The sequence below is a fragment of the Medicago truncatula genome, chromosome 4 (genome assembly GCF_003473485.1).
Source record: "Medicago truncatula cultivar Jemalong A17 chromosome 4, MtrunA17r5.0-ANR, whole genome shotgun sequence".
NCBI lineage: Eukaryota > Viridiplantae > Streptophyta > Magnoliopsida > Fabales > Fabaceae > Medicago > Medicago truncatula.
Genome location: NC_053045.1, coordinates 38,578,897 through 38,606,710, shown reverse-complemented (window position 1 = coordinate 38,606,710; position 27,814 = coordinate 38,578,897). Strand labels below are relative to the sequence as shown.

General features: G+C 33.2%; 3 protein-coding genes across 4 annotated transcripts; 1 reads left to right on the top strand and 2 right to left on the bottom strand.

The window, feature by feature from the left end:
• The first annotated feature begins 1,841 nt into the window (after nt 1–1,841).
• On the top strand, nt 1,842–4,340 carry LOC11414120 (ras-related protein RABA1f). The gene is made up of 2 exons (XM_003607491.4): nt 1,842–2,208; nt 3,549–4,340. The coding sequence occupies exons 1-2, from the start codon at nt 1,988–1,990 to the stop codon at nt 3,979–3,981; spliced, it is 654 nt and encodes a 217-aa protein (XP_003607539.1). The 5' UTR covers nt 1,842–1,987; the 3' UTR covers nt 3,982–4,340.
• Nucleotides 4,341–4,762: 422 nt separating this feature from the next.
• LOC120580252 (uncharacterized) lies at nt 4,763–6,426 on the bottom strand. Its single transcript, XM_039833817.1, has 2 exons — nt 6,111–6,426; nt 4,763–5,367 (listed from the first exon to the last, which is right to left on the bottom strand). Exon 2 carries the CDS (start codon nt 5,349–5,351, stop codon nt 4,977–4,979), a length of 375 nt encoding a protein of 124 aa, XP_039689751.1. The 5' UTR covers nt 5,352–5,367; nt 6,111–6,426; the 3' UTR covers nt 4,763–4,976.
• A 3,667-nt stretch (nt 6,427–10,093) lies between these two features.
• LOC11442894 (putative DEAD-box ATP-dependent RNA helicase 29) lies at nt 10,094–19,702 on the bottom strand. Of its 2 annotated transcripts, none has more exons than XM_039832904.1 (11): nt 19,278–19,702; nt 16,952–18,113; nt 16,798–16,855; nt 15,635–15,754; nt 15,421–15,469; nt 13,586–13,668; nt 13,073–13,125; nt 11,730–11,811; nt 11,552–11,608; nt 11,293–11,431; nt 10,094–10,606 (listed from the first exon to the last, which is right to left on the bottom strand). In XM_039832904.1, exons 1-11 carry the CDS (start codon nt 19,621–19,623, stop codon nt 10,389–10,391), a joined length of 2,367 nt encoding a protein of 788 aa, XP_039688838.1. In that variant the 5' UTR covers nt 19,624–19,702; the 3' UTR covers nt 10,094–10,388. The 2 variants fall into 2 exon arrangements, with proteins under 2 accessions (XP_039688838.1, XP_003607536.1); XM_003607488.4 differs by having other exon boundaries at nt 13,586–13,665; nt 19,278–19,700.
• Between the last annotated feature and the right edge of the window lie 8,112 nt (nt 19,703–27,814).

Here is a 27,814-nt window from a genome sequence, read left to right as displayed (position 1 = left end):
TCTGGTTTATGTTCATGATCATTATGAACTCTATTCATATGAACATTTTGAACTCTGAACTTCTTATCTTCAGAAGTTTTGGAAGTGTGATACTTTGAGGAGGTTATGAGAATCTTCCTAACTTGTATTCATATTCCCTTTTATCTTCTTTGTCCATGGTGGATCTTCAAATCATATAATCATAAAACTCAATGTGAGTTTTGTCACATAACTTCAAGCACATTCTTATGTAGCTTGTGATGTAAGTTCATCCATCATAATTCTTGATTTATGAATCTTCATGAAGATATGATCTTGTTGTTTCAACTGATGATATACTCATTCTTTCATTGTTGAGTAGATATGATGCACTTATCAATGTGGGTGGCTTCTAGCTTATCCACTAATGTGATTCATGTTCTTTTAACAAAAACTCAAGTGCAAACATCAGTAGATCAACATTCATAAAACTACTCATTCATCAAAAAGATTTTTGCTTCAACAATTTTATATTTATCAGTTAGTTTAACAATTAATTTTATCAAATACATTATTTTTAATAAGAAAGTTTTTCAGCTATAAACTAGCTCTTCAGCTATCAGCTAGCTTATCAACTATAAACTACTCCCTCCGTTCCAAATTGTATGTTGCTTTGGAAAAAAAATTGTCCCAAATTATATGTCGCTTTACAATACCAATGAAATATTAATGTTACTTTTTCTATTTTATCCTTTAACTCTTAATTGCTCCCTATTCTTTCAATTATTTTATTTATCTTTTCCATACCATTTATTAAGGATAATTTTGTAAAACAACTCATAATTTCTCTTCCCCACACAATATTAATTACATTTCTTAATACGTGTGAAATAGCCAAAACGTCATACAATTTGGGACGGAGGGAGTAGCTTACTACTTCTTTTTACCACACATAGCCTTAATGACAAAGTTATATTAATCCGTAAAAGTCGGATACAACTGTTACAATTTCAAATATGAAATTGGCTAGAAATAAAAGTAAGTCCTGTATAACAAATTTGTTCACGAAATGCTTTTAGAAAAATACAGCATTAAGATAAGCGTTAGTCACGATAAGTAATTTAAAATTTAGCGTTAGTGACAAATCACAATAAGTAATTTAAAAATTTAAAAGGAATTGACATAAGAGAATTGAATGTTGTGCAATAGCCAATACTATAGCAAGAAAATCATAATTTGTAAATAAAAATGTTTAACTTTCATAACAATTAAATATTATAATTGATGGAGAGTGTTCGAACATTACGTTGGCAATGTATATAAATTAAATTCAATAAAAAAAGAAAAAACAATGATATACATGATTTTGGTCAAGTAGTCACACACCTAAATATGAAGAAGTTGTGAATTCATTGCTCGAGCTATCAACAACTAAGATGTAATTACATAACTATATTAACAACTAACTATTTGATAAGATGATGGACTCAAATGGAATTACAATGTAAAAAAACTCAAAAAATTTGGAGAGAAAAATTTACTAAAGTACATTAATAGTAAGATTAAAGCAAACATATTTCTTTGTAAACCTTAAAATTTACTTTAATTCAGGCGAACACATTCGACTTTCTTAATTTTTTTTAGTTAAACAAATGATCAAATAAAAATCCAAAACATATGACTCGAGAAATTAGTCTGGTATTTAATTCACAACGAAAATAAAGATTCAATTATTGGCAAAATAAAAATAAAACTAAAGATTCAACTTTGCTTTTGTGTTACTAAATTAATCAATTTTGACAGCTTAATTAATAATTTATATTTGTGTTATGGAGGGTGGAAAAAGTAAAATGCAGCCAACTCAAACATGTTGTAATTATTTTTTCATTTCATTTCATTTCTTTGAATATTTCTCCTCCCTCCTCTCTTTAATATCTTTTTCTTTCAAACAATGCAGAAAATTCAAAACCGTTCGTTTCATTGAAAAATTTCCCAAACCCTTCTTTCAAATCCCTAATTTTCATCAACAATGGGTGCGTACAGAGCCGATGACGACTACGATTATCTCTTCAAGGTTGTTCTCATCGGTGACTCCGGCGTCGGTAAATCCAATCTCTTGTCACGTTTCACAAAAAACGAATTCAGTTTGGAATCTAAATCCACCATTGGCGTTGAATTCGCTACAAGGAGTATTCATGTTGATGATAAGATTGTAAAGGCGCAAATTTGGGATACCGCTGGCCAAGAAAGGTTGCATTTTTATCTTCGCTTTGATCGCATTACTTTTTTTGGTTTTTGATTTTTTTATTATTTTTTGGGATTTTTGTGGAGCGAATTTTAGTGGGGTTTGGTTAAATTTTAATGGTCTTGATTATTTTATTGAAAATTTGAGATTTGATTTGGTGATGATGATGAATGATGTGGGCTGCATGAATTTGAATTTGATTTTCTGTTGTTGCGGGGTTCTTCTTTTTGATTTGCGTGATTTTGAGCATTGTGTTGTTATTGTTTAAAAAAAATATTTAACTTTGTTGTATGATGATGGAGAATGCCATTCACATTTTTCTGGGACAATGTTGCTAAATTATGCTATATATTTATGGCATGGTTGATGTATGTATTGATAAAGTTGAACAATTACCCAGGGTTGCTCGGATGAGATGGTTTAAGTCTCTTCTAGTTAACTCATCCTTACAAAACAGACTCGGAATGATAGGCTGTGATACCATTTTAGGTTTTTATATTGGAGCTAACTCACCCTTACAAACTCTAATTTGGCCTTGTCTTTTATCATTGTGGGACTTGGGTTTATCCCAGCACAAAGGATGCCTAGTTTATAACAACAAGAAAATCGCACATTTGATGACTTCTTCTGTAAAATGGTGAATGGAATGAAAGCTTTCTGTTGCCAGGGTTTTGACTTTTGAGCCATGGTAGATGGTTTTGTGGGGAGAGGATGCATCATACTCGTATCGTAGAACAGTTCTGTAGTGTAGATGAAGGTTTAGGGTATCTCTCCTTGTGTGAATTGTGAAATAATAGATGAGTTCCCTCATGTTTTTTTCTTCCACATTCATTTGTTTTTGCAAAATCCACTTCCAATTATCCTTTCCTTTTTTTTAAGCAATATGCTGCTCCCAAAATCAACTGGGTAGATGATAGGCGATAAAAAGTTAAATTGACCACATGACTTCTCAATAAACATTTGATTGAGAAAATAAAGTTATAAACACCCATTGACACCAATTTGTTTCCTAAGTCATAAAAGTGACATCAATTTGGTCCTCCAAAAAAGTTGACATTAGGTAGTACTTCAATCAAATCTACTCCTTCAATCATGCAAAGTTGACATCAATTTAGTCACTAATCATATCAATTTAGTCCATCAATCTGTACAAAGGCCAATTTTGATGATACTTTTAATGGTCGAGGGCCTAACTTGATCTCTAAATTCTTTGAAGTTTGAAGGACTGAAGTTTTGACTATTTTATTTTGAAAGACTAAATATGAGTTTTTGTTATCACTGTTGTATTTTTTATTCTACTGTGCGGTATATTTGCATCTTATTTTTGTAATTTTTATTTCTACAGATATCGTGCAATCACAAGTGCATATTACCGAGGAGCTGTTGGTGCATTGCTTGTGTATGATGTTACAAGACATGTAACTTTTGAAAATGTGGAGAGATGGTTAAAGGAACTTCGTGACCACACAGATGCCAACATTGTAATTATGCTTGTAGGGAACAAAGCTGATCTTCGTCACTTGCGTGCCGTGTCCACCGATGATGCTAAAGCATTTGCTGAAAGAGAGAACACATTTTTTATGGAAACGTCTGCCCTTGAATCATTGAATGTTGACAATTCTTTCACAGAAGTGCTTACTCAAATATATCGGGTCGTCAGTAGGAAGACTCTTGAGATTGGAGATGACCCTGCTGCTTTGCCGAAAGGGCAGACAATCAATGTTGGCAGTAGAGATGATGTCTCAGCTGTTAAAAAGGTTGGATGCTGCTCTGCATAGTTTGACAGATAATAGAAAAGATCTTCACAACAAATGGTATATCTATCTGCATGATTCAACCAATTCTCAACATTTTGAGATCCATGTGAAATTTTCTAATACCTAAGCTTTTTCCTTTTTGTATTTTTCCTCACATGTTGTCTTTATTATTGTCACTTTTTTTACCAAGTACTGTTTGCTCATAGGGATTTATCATTTTACCTTTAGATATACAAAATTACTGTTTGTATTGAATGAAAGGGATATCATGCTCTTAGATTGTCTAGTAGTTACAATACTTGTCACGCTGCTTCTAATTTTCCTTCCATTGGAAAAAGAAAAGTTCTATTGGTAGAGACCAAGTATAATTCAATCCTGAATTTGTAATGTGCATATACTTCTTAATGTTGTTAGGATATAAAGCCATCTGACTTAATATTTACGACGCTTTTGTTGTTGCACTGGGTGCTCTCCAATGCAAGCTAACAAACTTTCATATGTAGATGTTGCTTCTATAAATAATATAGTGCTCAACACAATATGAGGATTGCAAGAAATTGCACAGCACCTGAAGCACTCCGCTCCTTTTTTTGTAGATATAACACCTGTCCCATGCTTTAGTTATTAGAGAAGTGATACTTTTACATCAAGATTTATATGTATTTTGATGTTCAAATAACGCAATTCTACAAATATCTTGACAAACACTATCCTTCCAAAGAGTTGGAACGGCCAATAATAGATAAGTGGCCAACATATATGATATCAAAAACACGTGGCGAAAAAGTAAAGCATTGTGAATAAATAGAGAAATGATTTATTTAGCACTACAACGTATTTCATTGTAAAGAAAACAGTCTAACATCAATAGTAGTGTACAGTACTTCATAAGTTGCTGCTACTGCTAATGTTACATCTATTTATTGGCCTGGTCAGATGCAATTGTTCACTGTAAAACTATAAAACCATTCAAAACAACACGTACAGAAAAAGCAAAAAGAAGTTATTGCAGTAGCTCATGGTTTGGGAGGAGAGGAGCAAAACTGAAGTTTGCGAACAATTTTGTCCCTCACATCTTCATGATACTTGCGAGACTGTGGAGCACGCACCATGTCTTCAGGACCAGGAGCAAAAGGGTTGAAAAGAACACCCTTAGGTGTTCGAGGGCTACCATTTTCACTGTCGGAATCAATGTGGGTGTCACTCAGTTGTTTCCTAACCCCTGTCAATGTCAGAGTTGATTGAGCTTCCAAATCAACACTCTCTCTCATAGTGTGACCAGGAGTTACACAATATGTTGCATGCTCCTTTCTTGTAGCTTTTAGAGAGGAAACACCATTGAGAGTAACATTCACTTCCACTGCAGCTTGTTTTTCCTTGCAAGGATCCATTTGAACCGAGTTTTAGCTACACACACCATTGTTAAAGTTAGATATAATTTAATATCGGTATTATTTAGACACTAAAGGTGTATTTGGTATCGTATAAAATACAACTCAGATGTGTGTGGTGTCAGAATCGAGAAAAGAAAAATAATATAGAAATCATAAATCATTGATACAAACAATGTTGGTATTGAATTTTGTGTACACTTACGAATTTGATTCTCCATAAATACTTCGCTTTTCTCATCATATAGTTGAAAAGAAAGAAACCCTAATATTACCTCGTCGATGCAACACAGGAACAAATTCTCTCAAATGAAAAATCTCTGTCATGGAATCTTAACCACTCAAAATATTATTATTTGAACGGTGGGATTTTTACTAAATTTTCTCAAGTGAAATTTTCATTGAGATGATTCGTTCCTCCACGGAAACAAATCAGCTCCGGTGGAAATTTTCGATCACAAAATCTTTGTCACTCAAGTATCTCAATTGCATCGATGAGACATAATTGAATGATGAAGATTTTTACTAGACTTACTTTAGCGAATCTTCCATTGGACAAGATCCGTTTCAAAAACATAGACAACAATAATATTTATTATTAGTGGAAAAAACAATATAATAAATCAGAAATTGTATATACATTCACTGCTCAGATTTTGTGCCAAAGAAACGTTACTTTAATTCAACTTTAATTCAATTCTCCACAAATACCATCATTTTCTCATCATATAAAAGGAAAGGAAGAAACCCTAATTTTACCTCGCCGCCACAGCACAAAAACAAATCCTCTCATGTGGAAATTCTTCGTTGTTGAATCACAACCACTCAATAACTTATTATTGAATGGTTGGATTTTTACTAGATCTCCTTGAGTGAAATTTCCATGGAGATGATTCGTTCCTTCGCAATACAGAACGATCATCTACAATGAAAATTTTCTGCTACAATCTTCGTCATTCAAGATCTCGATCTCATCGATGACACCCTTTCAAAAAAGAATCTAGATCTCATCGATGAGACATAATTGAATGATAAAGATTTTTACTAGACTTAATTTAATGAAACTTCCACCGGAGAAGATCCGTTCCGAAAACACAAACAACAATAATATTTATTTTTAGGGCAAAACTATAGAAAAAGCCAAAAACACAAATTAAAGCATATTAATGAATTGATTGCATCATATCATCATAAATTATTAAAGGTAAAATTTTATCCTAAGGTGGGAGAAAAGAGGAGTGAAGTACCTATGGATTTGTGAGTCAAAGTTAAGTACACCTTTACAGCTACCGCCACCACAAAGCGCGAACAAGACAAAGAGATGCAGATGCGCCAAAAAAAAAACCCTTCTTTGTATTTATATAATTTTTTTGACACGTGCTAATGTTTTTTTTTTCAAACACGTGTTTCACTTAGGTGTCATTGGTCTTTTGTGCATTTGATCTTATCTCTCTTAATCAATCATTCTCTCTCATCTAAATAATTTATTTTAATCATTCATCCATCATTATCTCTATCTAAATTACACCAAAGACATCAATGACACCAAAAGTCAAATAATGACACCCAAGTGAAATCTATCAAACACCTCGTGAAAATGCACACACAAATATCTTAGGTTCAATTCGATGCCTATGAAAAGATAAGACTTTTATTTTATTTTTGAAATACCGTTAAGTTAAGACTTACCTACCTTACTATTGTTTTTTTCCCCTAGAAATTTGGGAATACCATGTATCTCTCTACAAACATATAGTAATATTTATTTTCAAACCTGTGTTCAAGATGGAAATGTCTCTTGGAAGAATTCTTGTTCTAAAAATTACCTTCGTATACTTTGGGAGTAACTTTGGAACTCGATCTTCTATTTACCAAATATTCTACATTAATTAAGTGAAGAACCAATAATTTGCACTCTTTTCACTTCATTAATTCTAGACTATGAAGTTAGTAAATTTAGTAGTAAATTAAATTCATTCATGAAGATAACGCTATATTTTGAAATTGCATTCATACCAAGAAGAGCGACTTTTACTCTGTTGCGTAAATACATTAAGGCGTCAATACATGAAGATAACGTTATCCTTCACCGTAAATAAATTAAAATAAGGTTTGAAATAAATTTATAAAGAGTGATACACCAATACCACTGCCTTATAGGCTTATTTGTAAGGGTTAGTAGTCATAATATGGTAGTATAAGAGTTTATTGACTCGGACCAACGTCATTTATTTTCATGCATTACACCTCGTAGTACTTGGAGTAGACCTAATACAAGAACCTAATACTTGTGTTGTTTGTTTTATATCAAAATCTTGTTTGCCTAAAAATATGTGTGATTTGTGGCTTAATTCTAACCTTTTGGCAATTAGATTGTTCTTTTATAAATCAATTTAAGGTCGTTAGGATCATACTAAAAATGGTTTAATTTGTATGAAATGATACGATAAACAATTGGTTTTATTATGAAATGGTAAACAATTTCAATTTCATAATTTTCATTATTATTTTGAAGAGTCGTTGTTTTGTTTTTGAATTTACAAGGCTTTAATATGTGTTTCGTCCCTGCAATTATGGGTCATTTAAAAATTCATCATTGTAATCGTTAATCCTAGCAAATTAGTCTTGCAAAGTTTAATCATTTAAAATTTCGTCCCTTGACCCACTTAATGACTGCCACGTCATTAATTTGATGACGTGACTTTGTTAATTGGCCAACCCACACGTGAAATGACATTTTTGCCCCTGTCTTCATCTTCTTCTTCTTACCGGATATTCATTCCCAAATTGAAAAAAAAAAAAAACATTGATTCACCTAAACGTCGATTCCCTCTTCTTCTTCTCGCTTCATCTTCACTTTTCTCCCCTCCACCACCACCAACAACAACCACCACATTCTTCATTCTCATCAACGAACCCAACACCACCACCAACAACTTCCTTCAACACCACCTCAACAGATCCAACAACACCACCTCAACATAACTTAATCATCTTGTCAATTTAAGTATTGATAGATCATTCATAGATCCTTGTAATGAAATTGAAGCTAATCAAGCAGAACTTTGGGATGCTCTATCGATTTATGGTTGGTTGGACAATGATATTGGTTACGTATAAGGTAGATGACTATACCTTTCAATTTTTAATGTTAAAGTGCAGGAATGAATGATATTTGCCCACCTTTGGTTATTCTTATTGAGAATGAAGCAAATTGCTTTTGGTGCTTTGACCGTGCGATGCGAAGGATGGTAGGCTCTATAACACACTAAGATGAACATTATGTTGCTCACAGGAAAAAAAAAATCTGGATTTGTGTTTGTTGTTGATTATAATGTTCAATGGGAGAGATGAAGGATTGATGTTGATGATGAAGATTGTTGGATTGTGGTAAAGATGAAGATCTAAGAAGGATGATGAGGGTAATTTTGTCCATTCCCATGACATTTTGCTAATTTGATGACGTGACAGTAATTAAGTGGTGTAGGGACGAAATTTTAAATGATTAAACTTTGTAATGGTAATTTGCAAGGATTAACGATTACAGACAAATTTTTAAATGACCCCTAATTGGAGGGACGAAACACATATTAAAGCCAATTTACAAAAACATTGAAACCCTAACTAGATCTCCATTCCTTAAGCACCCTAGTATCATTTCCCCTTCGTTTACTTCAAACTTCAAAATACCTTGGGAAGAATCGAGTTTAGCTATTTGGATCTCGAGTCTTTGAGTCGAAAGTTCACCACCTAACATCACATTGGTAAAGATAAGTCATCATTATAGTTTCTATTAGCACTACCCTACACTAAAAATAGATGAATCATATGGATTTGGATGATAAAAAACGGATCAAAACAATCAACTAGTGAATTAACAATCCGCTATTTTTTTTTAAAAAAAGATCCAACCAAATTAATCTATCAAACATAGAATTCATCCAATCCATTCATTATCATATTTTTAACAGAAGAATATCCATCCAATCCATCTATTAAATCTATTAAGGTATATTAATTTATTAATTTTACATTTTTCTCTTTAACAGATTTTTACACATTAATTTATCCATTCGTTATCATATTTTCCTTTTGATTGAATTTAAGCCAAAAACATATATATTTTTACTAGCCCAAAACATTTTCTTTTCAAGCCCAAAACAGATTTTATAGGAAAATAAAAGAATAAATTTAAAATACAAAAACAAATCGATTTTTAAAATAAAAAAAATAGAATAGAATATTTAATGATGTTGCTAACATTAATGACGTGGCATCTTATCGTGTTCGTCAACTTGGAAATTAATGTTTTTATTAAAAAGATCAAAAACAGAAGAGAAAATCACGTTGCTTTCTTTTTCTATCATATACGAATCGATACGCTTGATTTCTTAATCAATAAATTAACAATCATTTTTATGAATTAAAGAGCAAAATTCCAGAAATTATATCAAGAAAATTCTAAAAATCACATATTTTCTCAGAATATACATTCGCCGTCGATTGATGTTGCAAGCAATTAACAGGGAAGGAACACGGATCAAATAAGAAAATGAAATGTTACTTTGGTATTGAAGATTTTTATTTAACAGAAGTTTGGTAAACCACTCTTATCTTTCGCTTAATAGATACGAAACTTGGTGAATATTTATAGAAGATATAATTTTTACAAGAAAAGTTAACGAGAATATCTATTATCGCCATTTAAACACACCCAAACCAAACAACTGTAGCAAAAGACGAATATTAATCTAGGGGCTGCTGTGTACAAGGAGCAATCCATGTAAAACAACAAATAGTGTTATATTACTTTGAAGTTTGAACATACAAAATTCGTTGGCAAATGAAAAATAATAATCAACAAAATTCGTTGGTAAATAAAAAATAATAATGACCAAAATTTGCGTTTTCCTATTACTTGGGTTTCTTACTTTACTTTGCCCCTCATTCTTTTGAAGATACAGATGCACCAGAATTTTGGTAGAAATCATTTTGTTCCTTTCCATGACTAATTAACTTCTGAAGCCCAAAAAACGTCTACTTGGATTTTCTTTTATTTCCTCCCTTTCTGCCAGGTTTGCCCGATTTTTTACCCTTTGGCGACTTGCTCTTCATATAAGAAATTTTGCTGGCTTTCTTCTGCCTCTCCTTTCGAATTTGATCCATATCTTTGATTTCTGAACGGACATGAGCATTGGGCATTAAATGCTGCTTCTTGCCGCCTTTGTAATTCCTACCACCTCCTTGGTAAGATCCTGCATTACAAAAAATCAGTAAGTTATATCATTCACCGTTAATAACCAACAAAAAAAATCTTACAACCATGCATCATTCTTTGATATTACCAACCAAAACCAGCAGATATTACATGCAAAACTAGTTCCTGGATGGCGGAGAAACATGACACAGCAAATGAGGCGATTTTAAAAATGAGATCAAGGATTTAATATGCAACACTAACACAGAAAAAGCATCCAAATTTCATATGCTACTTAGATAAGAATGGTTGCTAAACAGAGCGGTCACTAAGCTACAATACAACCATACCTATGTTTTTGTTTCTTGAATATTTTTTGGCAGAAAAGTAAATTCAGCTAAAAAAAAAAGGGCAACCCAGTGCACTAAAGCTCCCGCATATGCAGGGTCCGGGAAGGGGTCTCACCATTTGGTGTATTGTACGCAGCCTTACCCTGTTTTTACACAAGAGTCTGTTTCCAGGACTTGAACCAGTGACCTTTCAGTCACAAGACAACAACTTTACCAGTTGCGCCAAGGTTACCCCTCAGAAAAGTAAATTCAACTATTGAGTATTAATACAACTCGTAGAGCCTAAATACCCAAAATATTCATAGATGCAAACATCCATGGATATACCAGGGGAAGCACAACCCACCCCATTGTCATCCCTAAATTAAAGTAAGTAATGAATTATGTATATTACCTCTTGAACTTCTTGATTCCTGAGCATCACCATCGGCACTTGTCCCTTTAAGAGATATCTTGGAGTGTGAGCGTTCCTTCCACTTTTTATATATACCAGTCTTGTTGGCCTTTGTTTTTGCACCACTCTCTGTCTTTATCTGTACTCAAGTAGAAATAAAAATGTTATGTTCTAAATTCTATGGGTTTAGGTAAATAAAATAATATCATTTTGCACAGTAAGTACTGACATAAAAAATAGGGCCTTATGAATACTATACCTTTCCATTTGCAGCAACACGGTCACCGTTGTTTAACTTGATGTACTTTTTACTCCTCTGACAGCAAAAGGTTTATAAGAAATAAATGGAAAATGATGCATAAAATTTGAAAAACAAATTAACTTTCCTGTCTTCTTTATTTATTTTTTACAATTAAACCACAACTAAACAGCATTACCTTATCCCAGTGATACACAGATTTTTGTTTCTTAATGCCAGCACCATCATCTGCACCTAGATCTAGGACAGCATCATCCAATCTGTACGTATTACATATCATTAGGATCAAAGCCAAACAAACCAAAGATTAAAACATAGAAAAGTCGGAGGGTGTGTGTATAATTGAGTCATCCAGGTTGAATGCCGCAATGTAATAATATACAAGCAAATACGCCAAACACCAAAGGACAGACAAAATAAGCCAAAAGTTTGTCTTTTCCAACTTTCTGCTTCTGAACTAAATGATTTAGGGTCTATTTGGCCAGCCTTTTGGGGCATAAAAGCTACTTTGAAGCTAAAAACAAGATAAGAGGTTTAGAAATACAGTAAAGGCAGCCTGTTCGCCTTTTTTTTTTCCTCTCTGATTTGAAAGCCAATTTTAAATTGAAAGTTGGTTGGCAAAATATCTTCATAAAATCTTTGATTTGATTATTAGTATTATAAATGAATGAGATATTTGAAAAATAAAGATTGTTTAGAAAAAATTTATTACTAAAAGACATGAAATGAAAGATAAGATTTTTTTAAGGAAGTCGTAAATTATAACATCATACTAGTAATTTACTAAGAGAATGCACTATGTTTAAAAAACTTCGATAAATTATATTTATGAAATTATTGAAGAGTTTAATTATAATATCATTAATTATAAATATAATCACAATACAAAAAATGAAACATATAAAGAATGTTTGGTAGTGGAAACCGTATACATATCATGTATAACGACAAAAGTCATAAATGAGATAAATGAACGGAGAAAACTATATCACCTGATGCTATAATCCCTTTTAGATAAATAAAATTCAAAAAAGTATATCTACAACCTTTTGTATTTGCGAAATACTAGCACAAATCAATATCAGCTCTAAGCTTTAATTACACACTGTGGCTCTCTCGTCCCACACTGTGAATAGCATGCAAGTATGTAAAAATAAGATAATACAATGGCGGCCCTTGGTTTCAAAGTGGGTTTAACAAAAAAAGTTTCGCAAAAGATTTTCCAAAGTTCCTCTCAACTACTTTTGAAGGTCCATTCATTATGTTTTTCTTCATTAAAAAAAAAAAGTAGCTTATTTTTGAAGAACTTTTACTGAATGTTGTTTGGCCTACCTTCTCCTTTTAAGGAGAAGACAAGGCAAGAAAAATTCAGACAAAACAAGCTCTTAGACTATGCCAAAGGGATATTTTGGTTCTCACTTATAATGCATCTCCCACCCTATTCCTTCATCCCAGGCTTAAAATATTTATTTTTTTTTTTAAAAAAAAAAAGACTAATTGGTTAATTGAGTAAATATTTACCTGTTTGAAGAAAAGCCTTCATTAGCTTTTACCGCAAGGCCTGCCTCCATGTGCTGTGCATGATAACAAGATATAACTTAAGTTAAACGGATAGCTGAATGTTTTGTTTCAAAAGCATATCACATAAAATGGTATAGGCAAAATTACAAGTTTAGTTCCTTAAAATAATTTAAGGTAACAGTTCGGTCCTTTATCTTTTTTTCATTTCAATTTTTCCCTTTTGATCCATTTGCATATTTATTTTCAAGCTCCAAATTCATGGTTTTAACTTTTTATGGCATTTCAATCTTCAAATTTATGATCTTTATCTATGTTTACATAAGAATATTAGATTTGAAGCTTGAAAATCCATATGAAATGGACCAAAAGGACAAAATTGAAATTAAAAAAAGATTAAGGACCAAACTGTTACTTGAAATTAAGTTAAGGGACTCAAAGTGTAATTTTGGCAATGGTATATGTCTATGTGAATCTAGATAAATATGAAGAATAGTAATATAGATAGTGACTTGCTTGATTTTGAGGTATGGAACTTATAAAGTATTCCTCGTCCTTGAAACTTTCTGGATTTGGCTTTCGCTTAGAGCCACGTGCTGTTGAAACCAAAAGAAACGGTCAGAAAATAATAATCTTTTGTCTTCCTCGTCTAGTAGCTTTCTCCATCAAAATGCTTAAAGCATACAATGTAAAAGAAAACCCTGAAATTTTCTATCAATTTTAACATACAAATTATCACCATGCCAAGATCTTAACTGCTAAGAAATTGAGTTCATAAGGCTGAGGCGCTAGGTTCATTGCCTCCAAGTGCAATGCATTTGAAAGTCACTTTATAAAACAGGGAAAGAAAAAAGAAAACTGGAGTTGGGGGTTGACAGGAGCCCAGTATGAGTTACTGATCTTGATTATAGACCAATAATAAAGGTATACACTACAAGGACTCACGGGGGAGTATATCTACTCTAACTAATTGTAACTAGCTAGTCAGATTAGAGGAAACATAATAATCCCAAACTCATCTTCCTGATAGTAGACCAATAGTACAGGTGCAGCAGTGCCGGTAAAAGGGTACATTTCACAGGGAATTATATCTCCTAACCAGCTGCAGCCTGTAGCTAACTGGTCAGATCAGAGGAAACAAAATCCCACTTTCAATAATAAAGGTGTACACTAGGAGGAACGACATTTCATACGAGATTATATCTCCTGTAACTAATTGTAACTAAATCAGCCGAGGGTAGTTGGAATGACATGGAAAGAGTAGACATAGGAAAAGGATTGGAGAACTGCAAGAGTGGACTGGAGAGTGGAGACTCTCTGGCTCTACTGGAGTACATTAGATAAATGGGCAAGTGACAATGAGATAATTATTTTTTCTGTCGATCGTTTGCATCTCTTTAGATTTGAAAGCGTCTCCATTGATTTGGTAGAACCTTAGCATTACGTTCTCTAGAAGTGAGCACTCATCCAACTTGCTTCCCCTAAAATGTCCATTGCATACTTTGAGAAGTTACAATCCTATTCTTTGATTATGCTACCGAGTGATCGGCCTCACTGCGAGTCATACAAAATTGATCAACATCGCAAAATCTGTTAAATCAAGTCCTAGGAGGTAGTTTGAGTCCATGTAGAGTTTTGTGAAGGCAACAAAGAAGCCCTAAAGATTCCCCGGGTAAGAGCAACAAATCCAAGAGGTTACTTCATAAAACCTTTTCAATGAGATCGCCATTACATACAAAAGCATTCTTAATATCTAGCCAGTGAAGAGGTTAGTAGCACTTAGCAACCATAGACAAAAATAACCAAACAGAAGTCATTCATTACCACCAGCGTAAACGTGTCCCCATAACTCAAGCCAAGGAATTACGTAGAACATTTAGCAACTAATTGAACCTTAAGCCCGTCAACCTCACCATCAAGACTAATTTTAACTGTAATAATCCACAATATCCAACAATAGACTTCCCTAGAAAAAGAGGAATAATGCCCCAAACCCCACTGCTTTGAAATGCAGACATTTCTTCAATAGTCATAGCCTAGGCTATAGCATAGTTCCCACTTACCATCAGTAAGTAACCTTTTACCCCTTCCCTTATTTTTCAGTTTTGATAAAGCCTACACGACAGGTTCTTGAAGTTGATTTTCAAAAATGTCACCTAATGACATATTCACACCTTAGGTTGAACTAGAAACAGTCCAAGATTAACAAATAACATAAAATCCTAGCATAATACACAATTTGAAAAAACAAAATAAAAGAGCACCAAAATGAGGACAATCCACTTTGCAAACCAAAAAAAGTACAACAATTAGACTTGAAGGACATCTACCGACATAAAAATGGAACAAACCTTTTCTCCCTTTATCCATGGAAGAAGTAATTTCCGGTTGATTTTCCTCCTGCAAGGAGAAAAAATATGTTTGTCCTCGACAAATGAATAAATGAAAAGAAAATGCTAAAGTAAAACCAACTAGCTCGATTCCAATCAATCGGCAGAAAAACCAGGTTAATCAAAAGAGTGTGGTTGACTACTCCAAATCCAAGTTACTGTAATAGCTACGTACCTTTTCACTATTACTCTTCGATTGGTGTTCATTACTCTTCGAATGCTGTTCATTAACTATAATACTATCATGAACGGCTCTTTTCCTTTTCATCACATCAACCCAATGACCAGAAGGGCCCTGCAATTATTAATTGAGCTTCATTTTAGATTTTTTAATTTAAAGGTCAAAGTTAAGGCAGAAAGACAGTAATGTAGGCATGCACATCAAAATAGATGATTCAATAGGTTTTGATGGCAGGCATGAATGGAACATCTATAACATAGTCGTCAATACGGCACAACAAAATTCAAACTGTACGAGCAAGATAGGAAATTGGCATAAAAGCGAAGTGTTGAAGGATGACATCATAACATCTAATGCTCCATGCATTATGCATATTGTGTTGGAAGACATCAAGACATGGCTAGAATGTCTTGCAATTGCAATACACAAGCATGTGTCTGGTGTAGGATGTAGAAGCAACAAACAAACAGGTATATTGAAACTGTGTTGGGCAAATGAATTGAGTCCCCCAAAAGTCAAAATCCAAAATCAATCAAAAACTATGTGTTACATATTGCAATTATCTTATCAACAACAATATCTTTTATTTAAAAATTAAAAAAGTTGGAGCAAGGGGGTGGGGAGACAACATAGGAAAGCATGGCTGGGCCAAGGATAAATAATGGCGTAATTTGATCCATGTAGCCGACCCCACTTAGTGGGATAAGGCTTGGTTGTTGTTGTTGTTGTTGTATGATATTTACATTTTAACCAACTGAGAACTTTACAACTTCTAATGAAGAGCAAGCTATCAAACTAGTTATGATGACATAATCTACAAGGTAAACAGTAATTAATCCCTATAGAAGCTTAGTTCATTCCTTACACTCAACAGGACTAATACATCTTCCCTACAGACTAATCTTTTAGTAATTTTGAATCAGACAAATAAGATTTCTGATGGGTACCATATCCAACTGTCATGTATACAAATATATTAAAATGGAAAACTATACAGAAAATGCTGAGTTGCATAAGAGAATAGTGAAATTTAGTCAATTGAAGGAAGAACTGGAAAATCTCATTCTAAATATCTAACCAAAAAAAATAGAATTATTAAATTAGACCAAAATCAAACAAAATAGAGATTATGGACAATGTTTTGAGTAGAAACGTACTGCTCTACGCTTAGCTTTAGCTGCTTCTCCTTCCGCTTCCAAAATGGTCTGCTTTGGCCTGATATTTTTGAATTGTTAAAGTTATGCACCTATAAAGTCTTCTAAAGAGGGTTGGTAGAAATAAATCCAGTTTATGAATATATCTTGCACTCACCTAAAATTTTTCAAATGCTCAGAAAACGCAATTGCCGTTAACTCCCCTGTTCCCAACACTTTGTTGAAAATCGGATGCAGACCTTCATGTGGCAAATCCTTTACTCTTCTGATGGACTCCTTTGAGGGTAAGGGTTTTGTTTTAGAGTATAAACGAAATGCATTTTTACAGGCTCTCTGCAATGCTTCCAGCTCCGCAGAAGTATCAATAACTTCCCTAACTCTGTCAGAAACAAGGTCAATGACTTTTTGAGGGAAACGACCATAAATGGTTTCTCCATTTAACATTTCGTCGTCAATTCTTGACATCACTCCATCCATATCCCGCAAGACTTCTTCCTCAGTTGGAGCAGCTTTGACTGGTTTTGAGAGAAACAAATGAAGATCCAAGAGATAAGCCATATCCTCGGCAGTCAAGAAAGAATATGCGGTACCAGTACGACCAGCCCTTGCAACCCGTCCAACTCGATGAACAAATATTTTAGGCTTAGGAGGAAAGTCCCAATTGATAACATTATCAAGCAATGGAATGTCAATGCCCCGAGCAGCAATGTCGGTGACAATCAACAACATTGTCTTTCTTGACCTAAACCTGGCCACATGTTCTTTACGAGCGTCTTGATCCATGTCTCCATAACATACAGAAGGCCTAATACCCTCTAGTTGAAACAACGAGTTGAGAAACTCAACATGGTGTTTAGTGGATACAAAAATTAAAGTCTGCTCATCAGAACCGATAAGTTCCCTAATTAAATAGAGCAAAGCAGCGTATTTCTCTTCCTGCCTCAAAGTGAAAAAGACAAGCTTCAAGTCAGGGCTGATTTTAGTTTCCAAATCGAGGCGAACAAGACGAGGGTCTCGCAGACCGGCCTTAGCAAATTCTGCAAGAGCGCTGGGTAATGTGGCACTGAAAAGCAAGGTTTGACGGTTCTCACCAAGCTGGGCAAGAATTTGATGGAGCTGCTCAGCAAAACCCATACCAAATAAACAATCCGCCTCGTCAAAAACAACATACTCCACCTTACGCAAGGACATGTCATCAACCTCAGACAAATGGTGCATGAGCCTACCGGGAGTGGCAATTATAATATCTGGATTCTGAGCTAACTCCTCAAACTGACTTTCCATACTATCACCGCCAACTAACAAACTGACACGAAGGTCTGATTCACAAACAAACAAACCGAAATCAGAATATATAAACATAATTTACAAGCACATCCAATAAGAATTCACTACTTCTTCATTTCATATAAACAATTTCAAAATACACTTACAAGAGTGGGATGACATGACAAAACAATAGACTATCATTAGATGACAACATAAAATTGATTTACACTAATAGAAAGTGTGTATCGTTCAAATATATGACTATGGGCATGTTTGGGTTGACTTTGGGCTTGTTTGGATTGACTTATTTTAAATTATAAACTAGCATTACAGTATTACACTTGTAACGCTCTTCGATAAAACTTATAAAAACAACTTATGGCATGTTCATAAGCTGTTTTAAGCTTATTTCCAAAAGCACTTCATGATAGCTCATGAAAACAACTATAGATTATACAAAAACTGGCATTACACTTGTAACACTCTTGTATAAAACTTATAAAAACAACTTATGGCATGTTCATAAGCTTATTTTTCAAAAGCACTCCATGATAGCTTATGAAAACAACTATACAAAAACTGTTAGACTTCGGGTTTTTTGTTACAGCTTTGGTCATGAAAAATCACTTTTTAAAACAAAATAATCACTTTTAGAAGTTTTAATCTGGTTGTTACAAATATTTTAAAAAATCAGAATCTGACAATAATCTAAAAACAGATGTTTTTAGTAGCTTCTCAGAAAATCATCTTCTGATAATTGATTTTTTTAAAGTGATTCTCATTCTGGTAAACAAACAAAAAGCAAGTTCTGCTTTTATTAAAAATCACTAAAAATGTATAATCACTTGTGCGACTGATGGGCGAGCTTATAACATGTTCATAAGTTGTGTTCAGCTTATTTCCAATAAGAGCTTAAGAAAACATGTAATGCATTATATAAACACAGTATAGCTTATATGAACGCAGATCAACTTTATATTCTATTTTGTTATAGAAATAGTTATAAGTCAATCCAAACACATCCTATCATAAAATGCTTATGCTATAAACACTAGAACTATTTATCCAAACAATACATAAGTGAGAATAAAAACAAAACAGAACATAGAAATTCATTTCAGCTTATTTTCATAAGCACTTCCAGATAGGTAATGAAAACACCTTATAACTTAAATGAAAACAGCTTAATTAAGGTAGATGATTATAAAGAGAACCTGTGAAGTGACCAAGCTCTTTGGTGAACTTCAATGTCTGTTGCGCTAAATCTCTAGTCGGTGACAAAATAAGTCCTCTAACGCCACCCTGAGGAACATGCTGATTAAGTCGGTGAAGCATCGGAACAAGAAACGCCGCCGTTTTACCGGAACCAGTACGAGCCATAGCAACGACGTCGATACCGGAGAGAATGAGAGGCATCGTTTTTCGCTGAATTGGAGTAGGAACTTTGTAGCCTTTGCGTTTGATTCCACTGAATACATCGCGGTTTAGACCTAGGGTTTCGAAACCGTGTTGATTTTTGTTGTTTTTCTTCTTCTTTGAACCTACCGGAAAACCTCCCATTTTTTTGAGATGGTAGCAGATGGGTCTGGGTTCAGAAAACGCAGACACGAGGGTGTATGATGAAGTGCTGTTGCTATAAGCTAAATCGGGTCGGGTCTAGAGTTCATTACCTTAAACCCATACGGATATAGGGTTTTGAATAGGAGAAAACTTTGTTCAAACAAAGTAACGATATTGGTACAAAATGAATAAAGAAGGTCAAATAACGGATGTTGTTATTCAAAAATTGTTACAAAATGATTGTATAAATATTGTTTATAAAAAAATATTAAATCAAAGTTGTCAGCCCCACTTCACAATGAACCCGTCAAAAGCAGAGTCGGACTGGGCGAGCTCAAACATTCACCGCACCGTGTAATGTAGATGATGACATAAACATTGTTTCAAGAGCCCACATTCACCGCACCGTATAATATAGAAACAACTATGGATTTCTCTCCAAGGTTACGAGTTGTCGCCGCTCTTGTGAGTGTATGTTGTTCGTTCGGTGAATTCCATCGTTGCGCTTAGACGTGTGTGCTTAGCTTTAAATGATTGTTTTACTGTTTCAATTTATTAAATTACTGGTTGGATATACAATTGGGTTATATATTCTAGCAGCTTTGTGAGCATTCACTTCCATTAAGCTATGCAGGCCCTGTTTAAGGTCATTCGATTAAGGTTCTTCGGTTAGGAAACTAAGTAAGACAACCACGGGGTCTTACTCGGGGACTAGAAATTAAGCAAGACAATTATAGGGTTTTGCTTGGGTTCTCTAATTTGGGGAAAAGGGTTTTCTTCTCTTAGGATTTATCGATGGTTTTCTAAATTTGAATTTCACCTATGTTGATTCTTGTGTGGTTTATCGCTTTGTTTGTTTGGGTATTGTCATTGTGAATAATGTTGGTAGTGACAGCGAAAACTGGCTGGAAAAATTAGCTTGGTTAGTTGGAACTGTCGAGGCTTAAGGAACCTGGGCGCAGTTCCAAAATTTAAGTACATGGTCCGTTATTATAAGTCGGATGCTTTAATTCCCAGTGAGACATTAATACATTCTAAAAAGACCGAAGAATTTTGTTACTTGTTTGGTTTTGATAATTGTTTAGTTGTAAGTTGTACTGGTCGAAGTGATGATCTAGCTTTATTGTGGTGTAATTCTTTAAATTATACTGTATTAAATTATTGTCATTATCATATAAGCATTGAAGTGGAAGACTTTTATCGAGGTCACTAACAGATTACATGTTTCCATGGTTTCTTGGAAAAAGGGATAATGCGTTCCTCTTGTGATTTATTGTGTGACCTTGCACGAAATACTACACCGCCATGGAGCGTTCTAGGTGATTTTAATGATATATCGGATACACATGAAAATGTGTGGTGGCTATAGGCGTGCAAGGTAGTTAGTTAATGGTTATTGACAAGCGAGTTCTAACATTGGGATACTCGATGTATTTATGGAGAGATACCCATTTACGTGTTTCAAGAGTTTAGGTACTCACTGGGCAGCTAAAGAAAGGTTGGATCGAGCTCTTGCCAATGAGGCTTGGTTTCAATTATTTCCCAATGCAAAACTTGAAAATTTAGTTGTGTCGGCTTCTGATCATTACTTGATTCTTCTTGATCGCGAGATTGTAACCCGAACTTCTACCAAGTGAACGAGCTTCAAATTTGAGAACGCTTAGTGTGTCGAACCGAGAATTGAAGAGGTGGTATCTGAGAGTTGACATTCTAATAATATAGGTCAACTTATCACCCATAAACTGGAGGTATGTGCCAATGATTTAAGCTCATGGAACAAGAGTGACTAGAATTGTATGAACGATGAGACCCAGGGCTATCAGAGTGAACTAACTCAGTGTCGTAATCGAGGATGTGCAGCATATCATTCTCAATTGAGGAGTCTGAGGAAACGTGTGACACACTTATTAACCCAAGAGGACAAATATTGATGACAACGGGCAAAAACGCATTGGTATTGTGATGGCAACCTTAATACTAAAAAAATTCATGTATGTGCTAAGTCATGAAATAAGGTTAACTATACTCATGCCTTTGAAAACTATGAAGATGTACGAGTTTCCAATGAGCCAGGTATGTGTTAGGTGACAAAAAGTTACTTTGGAGAGTTGTTCCAAGAACAAAACAATGTGCGTCCCCCAATTGTAGACATCATTGCAACTGTAACCACTGATGATGACAAATACCTCCCTTGTTGCTCCTTTTCAAATACATGAATTCAAAAAAACAATGTTCTCTTTATGCATCTGGATAAACGTCATGGACTAGATGGTTTTAATTCGGGCATCTTTTAGCATTTTTGGTTTGTTCATAGTCGTGATATCTTTTAGGAATGTTGCTCGTGGCTAAATGATAACCAGATTTTTTCCTCTCTTAATGCAACAAATATTGTGTTGATTCCCAAGGGACGGGAACAGAAGACAATGAAATATTGGCGACCGATCTCTCTGTGCAATGTTCTTCACAAGTTACTTACCAAGGTGCTTGCAAATAGATTGAAACTTGTTCTTCGTAAGTGCGTATCTTATAATCAATCAACATTTGTGTCAAGTCGTTCAATCCTAGATAATGCCATGATTGCTATATAAGTGGTTTGTCACATGAAGGTAAACAAACAATGTAAATAAAATAAATGTCACTTTCAAGTTAGATATAAGCAAGGCTTACAACCACGTTGATTGGCTATATCTCAATGGGCTTGATGAATAATGATGTGTGTGGAGTCAGTCAGATATTATATAATAGTGAACAATGAGTTAGTTGGACCTATCATATCAAGCAAGACTTAAGGGAGGGAAACTCATTGTCACCGTATCTTTTTTACCCTATGTGCATAAGGCTTGTTTGCGCTTATCGTCAGGCTGGGCGACATGGCGACCTTCATGGCATCGACATATGTCGAGATGCACATGTTATCTCTCACCTTTTATTTGCATACGATTGTTTTCCTTGAATCCCTTCTATCTTATTTGTTGGAATTAACTTTGGTTTTTATTATTTATGACCTCGCCTTGATAAACTATAGTTCTAACTGTTGATATAAAATCCAAATCCCTATTTTAAGTTTTAAAGATAATAAACATATTAAATTAAACTTTATTAATTCTGATTTTAATTATTATTTAACTTGTGCTCTTGAGTGTTTCTTTTAAGCCAAAGATATAAAAAGCATTATATGATTACCAAGGAAAACACCAAGTTATGATGAAGAGATTGATCTCAACCATTGATCTCAAATGTGGACTTAACAAGCAAAACACATACAAGGCAATGGAAGTGTTAAAGAATGTCACATTTAAGGAATCAATAAATATTTGAAGCAAAGATATGTCATGACAAGGAATTTTAATCATAAGATCTTACTACAAATATACATATGCACAAAAAGAACATATTTAATTTCACGTGCAAAAAGCTCAGCATGAAAAGGGTCAATGTAAGCACGACAACACATCAAGGATGTATGACAAATGCAATACTATGTAAATCTATGATCCTTTGGATATTCTCTTTATGGTCACCTCACAACATGACAAGGAAAGCCACCTAGTATAAGAAATCCTTTTCTTTGGGCTCAAGATTGAAAACTACAGCAAGAATGATAAGTCAATGAGTTGTACAAAGTTCATGCCTCATATAGCAAGAAACAAAGTACAAAGGAAAGCTTCAGCAACTTTAGAGATCGATCTCAACTTTCAAAGAACATTTTCATCTCAAAGACTCACTTGAATCTTGCGTTGCAAGTTGGAAAGAAGTTAGGCTTAATAGCAGTTTTCACCCCCTAAGTATCAAAAAGTTACGATTTTGACCCCATAACAAAATAAAATACAATTCAGCCCCTAAGTGCTGCCCCTTTTGCAGTTTTGGCCCCCCATTCTAATTTTGACCAATTCAACGCTGACGTGGACGCCATGTGTGTAATTTTCAATTTAAAAATGCCACGTGTGTAATGTTTTAATTATTTTTTGTTTCTTTTAATTACTTTTTTTAATTAAAAAAATAATAATAATAAATTTTTTAATTTTTTAATTAAAAAATAAAAACAAAAATAATTAAAGCATTACACACATGACATTTTTATTTATTTTTAAATTGAAAATTACACACGTGGCGTCCATGTCAGCGTTGAATTGGTCAAAATTGGCTTGGGAGGCCAAAACTGCAAAAGGGGCAGTATTTAGGGGACTGAATTGTATTTTCTTTTGTTAGGAGGCCAAAATCGCAATTTCCTGATACTTAGGGGCCAAAACTGCTATTAATCAAAGAAGTTATCAAGAGTTCCTCTCCTATAAATAGAAGACTACTTCAAAAGAAAAAATAATAACTTTGAGGCATAGAACAAAATAACATCTTTCCATCAAGAACCTCTTTCATATCAATTGGAAATCACTCAAAAATTATATCTTAGTTTGAGCAAGCTGCACTTTTTCATATTAAGCCTTCCAAAAAGGATTAATACTTTTGAAATCCACATAAAAGAAATTGAAATTGTGCAGAAGGCACAAAGGTTGTAAAAATCTTGCTCGTAAAAGCAAGTGACTTGACCAAGTAACGGTTGAAAGAAGTTGTTGTAAAGATCAATAAGATCTAAAAGAAAGAAGGAGTTGAAATTGAGTCATAACTCAACTACCTAGTGGAAAATCTCACAAGTTTTTGTAAAGATCAAGAAGTTGTTGTAAAGATTAAGAAGATCTAAAAGAAAGAAGGAGTTGAAATTGAGTCATAACTCAATTACCTAGTGGAAAATCTCACAAGTTTTGTGAGGACTGGACTAACCCACGTTGGGGGAACCAGGATAACTATTTTTTGTGATTTTTCTTCATTATCTCTTTATATTTATTATTCACACACATTCACAATCACTGTTTTATTTCTTAATTAATTACTAACGTGTTTGTTGAGAATTTTTTTAATAGGTAATTTATTACATCACAATTCAAACCCCATTTTCTTGTGATATTATATATCTTTACTAATATGACCTTGTGATGAACCAATAAGAGTTATAATATATGTGTCTAGACAAGGGATATACTCTTGACTTCCTATGGAGATGAATCATAATAAAAACATCATGCTTAAATTCAATAATTAGATTAAAGGGAATGGGTAATTTACCATTGTTATTGTTCAGGCGAGAGAAAGGTAGTTGGTCTCATACCTTGACCTAAAGATCAGGTCAACCGATAGTTGAATGACATTATAACATTCGCAACACATAGAAATTAAATAAGACCGTGTCTAACTGAATAAAAACTTTCATTAATTGAATTCAACAAATAAACAAATGTTCATTGTGAGACCCTAATTGATATAGGTTTATTTACTCATGGTATATGACATCATAACAAAAGAAAAGAAAAACATATTCTTCAGAACAATTGGAGGAAAATACCCTGCCTTGATGCTCCAGATGATCTACCACTGCCTTCTATTATAAATTTTTTGAATGAAAATAAGTGGGTGCAAGAGTCTCTCTATTTATAGACATCTTTACTTCTAGGTTAAATTAATAAACCTGGGCTTTTTTTCTACGATCCAACTTGGAAACACAAGTTGTAAGTGCATTTTACCCGGCAGAAAGCGTAGAGGAGCATTAGACAACCCCTGAGGCGCTGTTATACACCTGTGTGCGTTCGGTATGCGCATGGGCGCTTTTGTCAGCCTACATGGGCGAATTATTTAATTTTTCGTCCTTTTTCGAGTGTTATTTCGTCTTGAAATGTCTTGAAACTTGGGATGAATTTTCCCAGCTTGTACTGTCTTCAAAATCTTTTTAAGTAACATTGATCTTCATTCTTCAAATCCTTTGATCCTCCACGCAGTGTCTTACTTTGTAGAATTACATGATTTTTCAATAAAAAGACTCAAAACACCTATGAAATTGCATGATTAGGGAGAAACTGAATTATAATGACTCGTATGAGATGAAAACGATACAAAATATCCTTCAAACCATGAACAACTCCTCTAAATTATCTTCAAATTCAAATGAAATAGTAATTTAAAGGGAAATGTTAACGAGTGCCGCCAAAACATTCTTTAAAAACCATTAATAATAAGTTTTTATGAAAAACTATGTAATTAGTGCATTGAAATTTGTAACTTTTGACTTTTTTAAACAATATTTTTAAAATTTGAAATCCTTAAAGAGTGCTTCGGGGACAACTTTAATAAGACCCTAATTTAAAACATAGTCTAAAACATCATTTAATGCTCAATCATCATGGGGAATTAATTAAAGTATCAAATACTCAATAAATACAACATAAACATTGTCAAGGGACAATTGGCCCCAATCTACAATGTTAAATCTGTTAGCATTCATTATAGTTAGTGGAGTATGTAGATAATTGAAGTACAATAAATGAAAGTTATTTACTGAAAAAAATGTCATTTTTTTAAGGAGAAAATGTTGTATTGATATTATAAAAAAGATGAAAAATTTAAGACAAAAAAAATACTATATCCGTTTCTTATTATAGAAAAAATGTTTATTTTTTTGACGAAAATTAGGCATCCTCCGCGCGCAACTGCAGTTACTAATCCCTCAAGTCTCGTGGGACGCAATTGGGTGACAAACTCTCCTCAAGAGTTTTAACGTTGTTGTAAGCCTAAGGTTGACTTCGAGCTTAAAACCTTGATTAAGTTAAAAGAGATCGGCGCCATCTCATCTAAACGTTATTTGATTGAGAAAAATATTTCTATTTACTTTTCACACCCAAAGTTCAATGGAGCATTCATTGATGTTTTGTGAATAACGACCTTAAGTATTTATCGCAATGTGTATAGATGAGATAATAATTCTGTTACTTTCTTTTTTAAGAATAATTTTGTTACTTTTAAAACAATTATTTCTTATTTTTTTATTTATTAAAAAAAAAAAACAATTGTCTTAAAAGTACCAATTTTTTATGAGTAAAAAGTAAAAAAAAAAGATAGATAAATACTAGGTAACATTTAATTTGAGATTCTTAAAAAAAAAAAAATTAATTTGAGACTGAACATGTATATATTAATGGGGTAACAATCACTCTGGTCTATAAATCTAAATATGCAATGAGTAATCACAATAATCTTTTAATGTATCAAAATTTTAAAACAGTCTCTGATTGTGCACTCTCTTAATCAAAATAGTTCCTGACGCTAAAATAATCTCTTAATACTCACACAAACTCTTTTCATACATGGACCTGAAATGAAAATAAATAAGTGTTTATAAAGATTGACATGACAATAAGTAAATATATTGAAGGACTAGTATAACAATATTAGTGAAACATTTTAACATCAGAGACAATTTTAATTAACAAAATACATAATTTAGGATTATTTTAAAATTTCGATATATTACTATGACTATTCGTTACACGTTAAAAGACTAAAATGATTATTAACGGTATATGAGTTTTGTAAGTTGAGGATGGTTGGGTCTGTTTGGTAAGCCCACTAAATGAGCTTATAACTTATCATTTTTTCTTCCATCTTTACCATTGCTATTTTATCTAAAAACCAATTCTACCCCTATAGTTTTAAATAAAATATCTATGTTTTAAATGCTCACAAATGAAAGATCTTTTTTTTTTCAAAACAAAAAATATTCGTGTTTACTGTTACATTTCATTTTACATTTTTCTAAGGACATTTAATTGTATATAATTACGTTATTTTTTTCGAAGGACGTAATTTTTTTTTGTTCGGTTAAATTATTTGCACATAAACTGTGCCCATTATATTAAACTTGCTCGCATCTAATTTTATTTTATTTTTAGAAAGACTCACGTCTAGCTTAATTGTTTTTTTTTTTACGTTTATATAATTTACCTTTTTGTTATATTTTATCATTATATTTATTTTTTTACAAAGTATACTCAAATGAAAATAAATACTAAAATATAAAATAAAGATATATTAAATTAATACTTTAAATTAGCAAATTTTAAATACTTAAATATTAATGGATGTTTCTTAAAAAAATATTAATGGATGCTAATTTTCTTATAAATTAAGAATGTCTTGCTATGCCATTTTCTACTTATCAGCTAATTGAACTGTTAATTTTACCAAACACTTCAATAGCTTATCAGCTATAAGTCATCAGTCATCAACTAACAACTATAAACTATTAACTATCAGTCATCAGCTATAAATTATAAACTATCAGCTAACTTATCAATTATCCGCTATTTTT